General features: G+C 37.5%; 1 protein-coding gene across 2 annotated transcripts in view; it reads right to left on the reverse strand.

Moving 5' to 3' along the window:
• Window positions 1-12,172, reverse strand: part of FBXL20 (F-box and leucine rich repeat protein 20) — a 114,510-nt gene that overhangs the window by 62,405 nt on the left and 39,933 nt on the right. For both annotated transcript variants that reach the window (XR_009499368.1, XM_059906637.1), the window contains exon 2: window positions 5,393-5,454. Coding sequence is in view for 1 of the 2 variants with exons in the window: in XM_059906637.1 (XP_059762620.1) it covers window positions 5,393-5,454 (62 nt within the window). In the remaining variant the exon portion in view is untranslated. The remainder of the gene's footprint in view (window positions 1-5,392; window positions 5,455-12,172) is intronic.

The raw sequence follows: 12,172 nt of genomic DNA on the forward strand, positions 1-12,172 counted from the left end.
ATACCCATGAGTATGACTATATGCTGAGCCTTGAGTCCTCCCAGTAAATCACCAAACCTAGGAGTAGTCTTGGGGACCCCCAACACAGCATGATTATCTCTTTTAGACAAAAAATCCCAGCCAATTCATTCTTTCCATCTAAGTTCAGAAAGTTCATCTACCAACTCACACGTACGTATTACATATTGCATGACAATTATGACCCAACACCCCAAGAGTTGAAAAATTAATGAAAAAAGTTTCAGATTCTTATAAGCAATGATAATCCTCATTCTGAAACTGCACTTTGTTTTATAGCTAAAAGGGCATGTGTGGGCTCAAGCAGTCTTACCACTCACATTATTATTACAGTTATCAATGTCATCCTCAGAAGGAATCTTTGAGAAACAAAGATTCACTTTGCATTTCACTTTAATGAATGTAATGTAATTTCACTTTACATTAGCTCTTGGAAAACACATAAAAGTCTCTGTCTCATAAACACTGACATTCATTTTTCACGAGGTACTTCTAAATAAATGCATATGGTTCTGCTCTCAAAGGAAGTACTGTCAATCCCGCTAACTGAATTTCACATTATGCAAGCAGTGGATTCCAGCTTGCTAGAGCATTACTAATAAACTTTGTTTCAAAAAGGAAGGAGGAAAATTAGTAAGTTAAAGTAAGTTACAGTTAAGAAAAAACAAGAACACTTCCTTAATTCATTGGTAACTTGGTTGTGGCTCTGGATTTGCAAGAAAATAGTACAGCCCTAGTAATACAACTTTTCTCCTTGTAGATTGATATATGGTGGATCAAATAATGTTAACATGTAACTTAAAATCTAATCAAACCAAATATTCTATGCTACTTATTAATCTGTATTTTTAAAAATAGCTAATACAGGGTCTTCCCTGGTGGTGCAGTGTTAGGAATCCGCCTGCCAATGCAGGGGACACGGGTTTGAGCCCTGGTCCGGGAAGATCCCACATGCCGCGGAGCAACTAAGCCCATGCGCCACAACTACTGAGCCTGTGCTCTAGAGCCTGCGTGCCACAACTACTGACCCCGTGAGCCACAACTACTGAAGCCCGCACGCCTAGAGCCCGTACTCCACAACGAGAAGCCACTGCAGTGAGAAGCCTGCGCACCGCAACAAAGAGTAGCCCCCGCTCACCCCAGCTAGAGAAAGAGCGTGCGCAGCAACGAAGACCCAACACAGCCAAAAATAAAAATAAATTAATTAATTTAAAAAAATTTTTTAAAAAAATAGCTAATACAGGGACTTCCCTGGTGGTGCAGTGAATAAGACTCCACGCTCCCAATGCAGGGGGGCCCGGGTTCGATCCCTGGTCAAGGAACTAGATCCCACATGCATGCCACAACTAAGGAGCCGGCGAGCCACAACTAAGGAGCTCTGGAGCCGCAACTAAGGAGCCCACGTGCTGCAACTAAGGAGCCCATGAGCCACAACTAAGACCCGGTGCAACCAAATAAATAAATAAATACATAGTTTTAAAAAGTCTTTATTGAATTTGTTACAATATTAAAAATAAATAAATAAAATAGATAATACACAGACATGGTATGAAATTCCAAACACACACACACACACACAAATTTAGAAGACATAAAAAGGCTGAACAAAAAAAAAAAAAAAAGGCTGAACAATAAGTCATGATAGTAACAATATAATTCATAAAATAAAACAAATATCCATGAGTTTATACTGTTATAAATAACTGAATAAATAAGTAAATGTAATTGAAGTGAAGGCTCTTCCTTACAGTAGAATTCTAATTATTATTAATTAGAATAATAGAAATAGAATTTATATGCAGGAAGAATTATAGAAATATAAAACTTTGGCAAACATAACAGTGGTAACTGTTTCAGGTAACAGCAACGGATGCTAAAATTAGTAGACAAAAATGAGTAACAACACATAGTCTTGTAACAACACATATCTCTCCACAAGATATTTATCAAGGTATTCAAAGTTCTTAAGGAAATATTACATTCAACAAATTTCAAAAAATTACAAATGCTCTGGATAGAATTTATTAATATTTATACTAATCAATTGTTATCTGTTTAGTGTAATTTCAAAGATACCACAAAAGCCTCTTTCCTATTTGGCTTAAATGGTTTAAATAAAAAGTTGACCCATTGCCTGAAAGAGAGCCTCAGCTAACCCGTAGCTTCATGTAATGGTAAGAAAAAGCCACTGAGATTTAGGAGTTGTTTGTGGTAACAAAAACTGGTTGATACAGAAATTCCTCTTTATCCAATCTTCCCCAGAATACCATCTGTTTTGGCAACTATAGACCTTACAGCTCATCAACAGGTACTAGAGTAAAGTCAAAACAGTAACTAAATCAAAGCCATAATGACATATCACCTCACTCCAATCAGAATGGCAATTATCAAAGAGACAAGAAATAACAAGTGTTGGTGAGGATGTGGAGAAAAGAGAACCCTCATACACTGTTGGTGGGAATGTAAATTGGTATAGCCATTACTGAAAACAGTATGAGGTTCTTTAAAAAAGTAAAGGTAGAACTACCATATAATCCAGCAATTCTACTTCTGGGTATTTATCTGAAGGAAACAAAAACCCTAACTTGAGAAGATATCTGCATCCCCCATATTCGTTGCAGCATTATTTATAATAGTCAAGACATGGAAGCAACCTAAGTGTCCACTGGTGGATGAATGGATAAAAAAAATGTGAGATATGTGTGTGTATGTATATGTGTGTATATATATGTATACATACACACAATGGAATATTATTCAGCTCTAAAAAAGAAAGAAATCTTGCCATATGCCACAACATGAATGAACCTTGAAGGCATTATGCTATATGAACTAAGTCAGAGAAAGACACATACTGTATGATCCCATTTATATGTGGGATCTAAAAAACAACAAAAAACAAAACAAAAATTGGAACTCATAAAGAGAACATATTGGTGGTTTCCAGAGGTGGGGGGTGGGTGAAATACGTAAAGGTGGCCAAAAGTTATACATAACTTCCAGTTATTTATAAATAAGTCCTCAGGATATACAGCTTTATAAAATATACAGCTTTGTGACTATAGTTAGTACTGTAACATATGTTTGGAAAGTTGCTAAGAGAGTAGATCTTAAAAGTTCCCATCACAAGAAAAAAAATTTTGTAACTATGTGTGGTGATAGATATTTTTCTTTCCTTTTCGTAAATTTTTATTTACTTATTTATTTTTTTGGCTGCATTGGGTCTTCATTGCTGTGCATGGGCTTTCTCTAGTTGCAGCGAGCAGGGGCTACTCTTCATCGCGGCGCACAGGCTTCTCATTGCGGTGGCTTCTCTTATTGCGGAGCACGGGCTCTAGGTGCATGGGCTTCAGTAGTTGTGGCACGCAGGCTCAGCAGCTGTGGCTCGTGGGCTCTAGAGCGCAGGCTCAGTAGTTGTGGCACACGGGCTTAGCTACTCCACTGCGTGTGGGATCTTCCCGGACCAGGGCTTGAACCTGTGTCCCCTGCATTGGCAGGTGGATTCTTAATCACTGTGCCACCAGGGAAGTCCCTTTCTTTTTTTTTTAGATTTTTTTTCTTTTTTGATGTGGACCAATTTTAAAGTCATTATTGAATTTATTACAATATTTCTTCTGTTTTATGTTTTGGTTTTTTTGGCCACGAGGCACACGGGATCTTAGCTCCCCGACCAGGGATCGAACCCACACCCCCTGCATTGGAAGGCGAAGTCTTAACCACTGGACCGCCAGGGAAGTCCCGTGATGATGGATATTAACTAGATTTATTGTTGTGATCATTTTGCAATATATCCTTTTTTTTTTGGCTGCACCACGTGGCATACAGGATCTTAGTTCCCCGACCAGGGATCGAACCCGTGCCCCCTGCAGTAGAAGCATGGAGTCTTAACCACTGGACTGCCAGGGAAGCCCCCATTTTGCAATATATACAAATATTGAATCATTATGTTGTATACCTGAAACTAATAGATTATATGTCAATTTATATCTAAAAAAGGAAGGAAGGAGGGGAAGGGAGGGGAAAAGAGAAAGAAACAGTGACTAAAGCTAGAAAGGGTCGGGGCAGGCAACGCAGTGTAAATAATTACAGAAAATGTTATCTGTATTACCCTCATCTCTTGCCTGGATTTCTTTAAAAGTTTTCTTGTTGCTCTCCACTCCAGTCCCCCAATCTGGTTGGAACATAGTACCCAGACTAATCCTTTAAAAATATAAACCAGATCATGTTATTCCCCTGCCATATCATGAGAGGTCTTGTAGGCCACAGTAAGGAATTTGAGTTTCATGGCAAAACAGAAAAACTCTAATAAAATATAAAAATATAACCACAACAGGATGCAGCCAGTTACCAAAGAGTCAAATAACTTCCATATATCTTTCTGAGTCTCAAGGTATACTACTGTAGTACAAAATATGCTTAATATTGAAAATAAGTGTGTCTTAGTGTACTCAGTTTATGGTAACAGTGAAGAACATAACTTGTTTTAAAAATATTTTTCTTTAAGATGGCTAAAATTTCGCTGAAATTTGAGGGATACCCAAGATATTTAGGATACATTTTCCAATGGCTCTGGGTAGTCTAGGAGGTTCTTTCAACTATAGTCAACCAGCACATATGTATGTTTTGCTTTCACAGAAAACATCCATTCCAAGTTCAATTCAGTTCCTTTTTCTTAGCATCTTCAAAGTGTTAAGTCCTACGTAAAGATTTATAGGATTTAGTCCCTGCTTCCATGGATCTTGCAATCTAGTGGAGGACTCAGCATGCAAATACTTAGGAATGCCAGGAATACTCTTTACCAGCACTAGGGCAGAGATTATTTTTCATCCTGAAGCAGGGACTGGGCTGGTTATGGGCTAGACTGCAGTAGCAGCTATGAGCAAGAAAAAAATGTCCCGAGCACAGTAACTTGTTAACTTCTAACATTTGCAAAGAGAATGTGCCTTTCTCAGTCATGATATTCTACAAAAGTGAACAAAGAATGGTATGATTATGTGCCCAAATAATGGGCACTGAAAATAACTTCCCTGGATGCCTGTTTCTTCCCAGGTGATTCCTAAGTCAGAGGTATATAAATTGGGAGCTGTGTGTTTTATGTTACAAGTGATCCTAAATGTAGTTTCTACACATTAAAAATAAGGATGGTAAACTCGTAAGTCTAACAGAGGAAAGTGTCAAAAAACTTGTCTTTTTAATTCTTAAAAGGCTGTAACCCCTAGAATAAGATTGTTTAACAAAAGAATCAATAAATTTTAAAATCTACATAATCCAGATCCTATACATATATGAAAATTAGCAACAAGTCTAAAATTTTTTTAAACCGGCAAATATGATACACACACAAAAAAAAAAACCAGCATAAAGTTAGACTTACCGTAATAGGAGTTCTTTGGGAAGTTTTTTATTAATTACAGCTTCATCGCTATTTGAGAACATCTGCAAAAACAAAATCATTGTGTCAAGTGTCACTTAACATTTTATTATATTCAACTCAACAGTTTAGAGGTAATCCTCTTAGGAGAGAGGTGAATAAGTACAGTGGGTGTTATAAGCCAAAGTCATATTTTCAGAAACTCTTTAGGCTAAAAAATGTCTGAGACATTTAATTTGTTCCCTGTCTTTAGAAAAAAAATGAACTAATAGCAGTCAGAAGGATGACATTATGTGCCAGGTGCTATTTTAAGTGTATTTTATGTATTAGTGTACTGAATCTTCATACTACCCTTAATCTTCATTGTACATATAAGGAAACTGAGTTACAAAAGATTTATTTGCATATCAGTACAGCGTGACCATTTAAAAATGCCATTAAGGTAAGGTTATTCTCCAAATCTAACTCACATTTATTTGTTCACAGAGATGTTCAGAAACCTAGGATAGGAAATGTTCTCTTTCAAGTTTTATATATCACGCAGAAAAGTAATAATGCCTCATAACCACCACCATATGCATTCTGGATACATGCAGGATCATTTAACAAATTAATGAAATAACTCACAATGGGTACTTTTAACAGAGCCGTCACTATAAGCCTGTCTAGTAAGCTACATAAAAAAAAAAAACCAAATACCTATATATCCAATAAAAAGCAACTAAAAACAATACACATGTCACTGAAGCTGAGAGGAATATGTTCAGTCCCTGCTATTAAGTATTACATGGATGCCTCTTGACTTCATACAATGAACATTTATTGAACACGCTGTATTAGGCACTTTTCTAGGCAATGAAATACAAAAACAGTAAGATGTTATCTCGGTACTTAAGGAGCCCCTGCTCTACAATGAAGAACACAGAAATAAGCAAATACTAATTTTGGACTGGCATCAAGGAGATAAGCTAGAAATAAATTAAAATTATAGTTCAAGTAAAAGATGATGTAGGTAAGATTACAGGGGTGGTGGAAGTGGAAAATAAAAAAACTAGACAAAAGGATTTTTAAAGAAGCTACAGGACTTGCTGATGGAAAGTTGGATCATCTACCAAGTTTCAGTGCAGCAAACACACTATGTTACAATAAAAGTAATGCTGCCTGACAATTACATGTTTTTGGAAATTGCCGGACATCAAAGAATAATCTGTTTCCCTAAATTCTCTACCCATTAATGGAAGGTATTAAGAAAAAATCATATCCCTTTTCTATAAGGCAGACTTTCAAAATGAAGCCATCACATTTCCTCCTAAACAAGTTCTCAAATTCCACGGTTTCTAAGACTCTACACCATTAAGATCATTCTTCTCCAGGTACACTTATAGGAAAGAATGCATGAAGTAGTTATAAAGTATACCCTGAATAATCTAGGGTTGATGACATAAATAACAATGTCTTGCAAAGACAGCTAATGTATCCAAAATTGAGACCTGCCTGGGGGACTTCATAGCACACAACATATATCTTAAGCTTGAGATCTTGGGGAAAAATCAAGTTAGTAAGTATAAAACAATATCACTAAGCTAAGCACCCAATATACTAGACTATGCCCAACTCAAATCCACAAAATATAAAAGATAATCATTTTTATACTAGAAATGCTAAGCTCTTTATCTTGTATATTCAAAGTATTTCATTGAATGCTACGTATCTCACCCACCAAGGCACTTTGCTCACTTCAACATACACGGTAATTAAATTGATAAAAAATATAAACCTGCTATGCGTTGTTCACATGATTTGTGCAATTCTAGATATAAAAAGGAACAAAAATCACACCCAGGGGCTTCCCTGGTGGTGCAGTGGTTAAGAATCCGCCTGCCAATGCAGGAGACACAGGTTCGAGCCCTGGTCCGGGAAGATCCCACATGCCGCGGAGCAACTAAGCCCGTGCGCCACCAACTACTGAGCCCACGTGCCACAACTACTGAAGCCCGCATGCCTACAGCCCCTGTTCCGCAACAAGAGAAGCCACCGCAATGAGAAGCCCGCGCACCGCAACGAAGAGTAGCCCCTGCTCACCACAACTAGAGAAAGCCCGCACACAGCAACAAAGACCCATCTCAGCCAAAAATAAATAAATAAATAAATTTATTTTTTTTAAAAAAAAGTCACACCCAGCAGCAATTTTTTCCCCTAAGTCAGTCTAAATAGACCAAATGTTGTTGTCTCTGTAAGAACATGAGGTATATGAAAAGAGAAAAGAAAAAAAGGAATAGACAGTGTCCTGGGAGTATCTGGGAAACATCATGTGTACAGGATATCTGTCCAGATTTATATTTCCCTCCAATTCCTTCTGCACATATGTATCCTACTCCAAGTCTGCAAGAAAAAGATCAGTGGTTCACAAACCATGGTCACCTGACTAACAGCATCAGCATCAAACAGAACCTTGTTAGAAATGCAAATTCTTGGGCTGTACTCCAGACCTATAGCATCAGAAACAGGATGCCAGGGGTGGTGGAGGGAAAGAGGGGCAATTTGTATTTTAACAAGCCCTCCAGGTGATACTGATGCTTCCTAAAATTTGAGAACCAATGGAACAGATAAAATAGATTGAGAATCTCAGGACTTAAGAAATTACAGTTATAACACATAATCAGAATATTTTATTATTTGAAGTGACATAGCAATGGAGCTTAGAAAATAATCCTAGAGGTAGACACACATTAATTTTAGATGTTTTCTAGGAAACCCAAATGGTTTCTGCTCCAGTTCATGGCACCGGGTTTTTTTGTTTGTTTGTTTAATTTTTTGGCTGCATTGGGTCTTCGTTGCTGCGCACGGGCTTTTCTCTTGTTGTGACAAGTGGGGGCTACTCTTCATTGCGGTGCACAGCCTTCTCACTGCAGTGTCTTCTCTTGGTGCGGAGCAAGGGCTCTAGGTGCGCAGGCTTCAGTAGTTGCAGCACGTGGGCTCGGTACTTGTGGCACACAGGCTTAGTTGCTCCGGGGCACGTGGGATCTTCCTGGACCAGGGGTTGAACCCATGTCCCCTGCACTGGCAGGTGGATTCTTAACCACTGTGCCAGGGAAGTCCCCATGGTATTGTTTGTAAAATAAATGTTTCACAGAAGCAATAGAATACATGTTTTAGATATCTTACTATTTCAGCTGAATCCAAACTCTAGGTTTCTCATACAAAATATAAAGGGTGTCAAATCCAATTACATCAAGGATATAATGAATTATAACAAATTTGTGAAGGTTTTAGATATAATCATTGTAGAGGAAGTCACTGTTCAAACATTTGACATTCTTAGGTTATCTGGTTTCATATTAATGTGTGGATAGATTATTATATATTTTAATAATCTATCCACAAAAAATTACAAGGATATTGTGGGGGGGAACATGAGAGCAACTACATTGTTCTCTCTTGATTATTTCTTTCAAGGTAGGACATCATCCCCTAAACAAACAAAAACAGACACTGCAACAGCCCCCCTGTCATATAGGGATAGGACATTCTTAAATATTCAGGTTTTTAAAAAATTAAGTGATTTGTTTTGTCATACATTAGCATTTATTGTTGTTTTATATAAAACTGTAATCGTTTTTCTATAAATTACCTAGCTGAGAAATGTAACTGTGAAACCACTTGTTGCAAACTCTAATTACAACATAGAGTTCCTGAAGAATAAGAAGCTTTTTTTTTGGCTATTATTTTAGCCTTTCTGATCAGTTTTTAAATCTTTGGCACATTTTGGGAATTAGTTTACTAACACAGTAAATTTAAATGCTTAGCACACAAAAAAGACACAGGAAACCAATTCAAGAGGCTTTAAATACAGGATCTGGGTGGGAAATGCAGAGGGGTTGAACAAATGAAACAGGAAAAGAAATACTTTCTCAACAGTGACCCCTGCTGATTAAATTAAAGTATAGCTACCAACTCCAAAAACGGAAATTAAAAGGTCTGACCTATGTTATTCAAGCATTATGGAAGAAATACAAAATTTAATATGTATTTTGGCATAGAATACTAGTATCCCCTCATATCCTCTCTACTCACCTAGAGTAACAGAATTCCCAATTTTTAGCTAGCACATGGCTGTGTGGAAAGAAGACTTTACTTCTCATTACGTTCTGGCCAATGGGATGTAAGAAAAAGTGATGTGTGCGGTATCAGGAGGGTCCTTAATGAGAGAGAGTGTGCCCCTTCTTTACTCCTTCCTCAAGGATGATGTGTCCATTACATCAGACTGTAAGCTCTGAGAGGAAAGGGGCCTTGTCTGTTTAGTTCACCCCAGTATCGTCGGTAAGCAATACAATGCCTAGAAATTCCTCAACCAATGAATGTCATTTTTACTAAACAGATCAGGAAATACTTTTTGACTGTAAATTCCCAGCAGGCTTCCATGGTTTTTTCACTTTGTATCTCAGGAGGGGAGGGGAGGGAAGAGGAGGGGAGGGGAGGAAGAAAGAAATTTAATAAACTGAATGTTACTCTAAATTCAGCAAATAACATGCAAATGACATCAACACAGCAACAGACTGAATACATTACAAAAATAACGATTAAAATACCTGAAGAAAAAACTTGAAAGATTCAACTTATGGCCCATTTATTCCAAGGGATACGATACATTTCTTGTTTAAAAAAAAAAAGTTATAATAATTCCTAAGTTTTCACCATCATGGGATTTCATCTGTAAACAGCATTTTTAGCAGCTTTATTATGGCATAATGCAAATATCATAAAAGTCACTGGTTTTAAGTGTACACTTCAATAATTTTTAGTAAATTTATAAAGTTGTGTAACCATCACTACGATTCAGTTTTGATGAATTTCCATCACCCCAAAAATATCCTTTATGCCCATTTGCAATCAATCCCTGTGCTGATCCCCAACCTCAAGCAACCACTAATCTTCCTTCTGTCTCTGTAGATTTTCCCTTCTGGGCATTTTTAAAAAATGGAATCATAAAATATGTCATCTTTTGCATCTGACTTTTTTTATTCTGCATGTTTTTTAAGTTCACCTATGTTATAGCATGTACCAGTAGTTCATTCTTTTTTATTGTTGAATAGTATTCCAGTGTATGGAATTCTATATTTTGTTTATTCATTCCTAGTGGACAGACATTTGGATTGTTACAATTTTTTTTACTATTATGAATAATGCTGCTATGATCATTCTCATACAAGTCTTTGGGTTGAAATATGTTCTCATTTCTCTTGGATAAATTCTAAGGTGGAGATTTTCTGGGTTGTATCACATGGTTAAGTTTATTTAAAACTTTTAAATTGTTTTCCAGAGTAGCTGCACCATTTTACATTCCCACCAGCAATGTACAAGGTTTCCAGTCTGTCTCTATCTTACCGTTCCTTGCTGTTGTCTTTTTTATTTCAGTCAGTCTAATGGGGTGGTATCTCATTGTGGTTTCAATTTGCACTTCCCTAATTACTAATGCTGTTGAGCATCTTTTCATGTGCTTTTCAGCCATTCAAAAGACTTCTTTGGTGAAATGTATATTCAAATCATTTTCCCTTTTGAGTTGTTTATCTTCTTACTATTGAGATTTAGGGCTCTTTATATATTTTGAATACACATTCATTATCTACTCTGTGACTTGCAAATATTTTCTCCCATTCTGTGTGTCGTGACTTCTATTTCTTAATGGTGTCTTTTGAAGAATAAATATTTTTAATTTTGATATAGTCTAATTTATCCTTGTTTTTAACACATCATGCTTTTGAATATCATATATGTGAACTCTGTCTAACCAAAGGTTATACAATTGTCTTTTTTTTAAATTTTAATTTATTTATTTTTAATTCTTATTTATTTTTTGGCTGCGTTGGGTCGTTGTTGCTGCACGTGGGCTTTCTCTAGTTGTGGCGAGCGGGGGCTACTCTTGGTTGCATGGGCTTCTCATGGTGGTGGCTTCTCTTGTGGCTCGCGGGCTCTAGGCGTGCGGGCTTCAGTAGTTGTGGCGCACAGGCTTAGCTGCTCCGCGGGGCATGTGGGATCTTCCCGGACCAGGGCTCGAACCTGTGTCCCCTGCACTGGCAGGCAGATTCTTAACCACTATGCCACCAGGGAAGTCCATATACAATTGTCTTTTAATTCAGAAACTTTTAAAGCCACACCTAGCTGACTCTCTCAACTAGACATAATGGCCTCTAAGAAGCTAAAGGGAATTTATGTCACAGCAGATAGACACAACCAAAGTCAGAGAGGTCTGTCTTTAAAAGAGTTATAATGATGTAGCTTTGGGGACATGGAATAACACAAACCAGATTCACAGAAAATTTCAGAAATTTTAAAGGAAGTTGTACCTGCTGGGTACAACAAGGGACAGAAACTATTTAAAATGAAAAAAGGCCTCTGGGTTCCCAACTTTCTATAGGGAGGAAGTACCCTGAGAAAGCTACTTAGCTTCATAAGATATTTCTTATGTAAAAGGAGAGACCTCTCAGAAAGCAGTGTTAAGAGCTCATAACGCAGTACCAAGAATCACAGAGAACAATGGATTAGGGAACCATTCCCAGGAAGCAGAACTGGGCCCCAATCAAGGCACGTTGCCTGCTTCTGTGTTACCAAAAGTAGGGTCCAGCTGCTTGCCGCTCGAAAGCCAATACTTGAGAGGCAAGGTTGGTGGAAAGTAAAATTTGATTTCAGAGGCCGGCAACCAGGGGAGAGGGTGGACTCATGCCCAAAGGCCAACTCCTCACTGACAATCAGTGGGCAAGAGCTTTTAAAGGGGAGTTTCAGGCG

Source organism: Balaenoptera ricei, chromosome 20 (genome assembly GCF_028023285.1).
Source record: "Balaenoptera ricei isolate mBalRic1 chromosome 20, mBalRic1.hap2, whole genome shotgun sequence".
Lineage (NCBI taxonomy): Eukaryota > Metazoa > Chordata > Mammalia > Artiodactyla > Balaenopteridae > Balaenoptera > Balaenoptera ricei.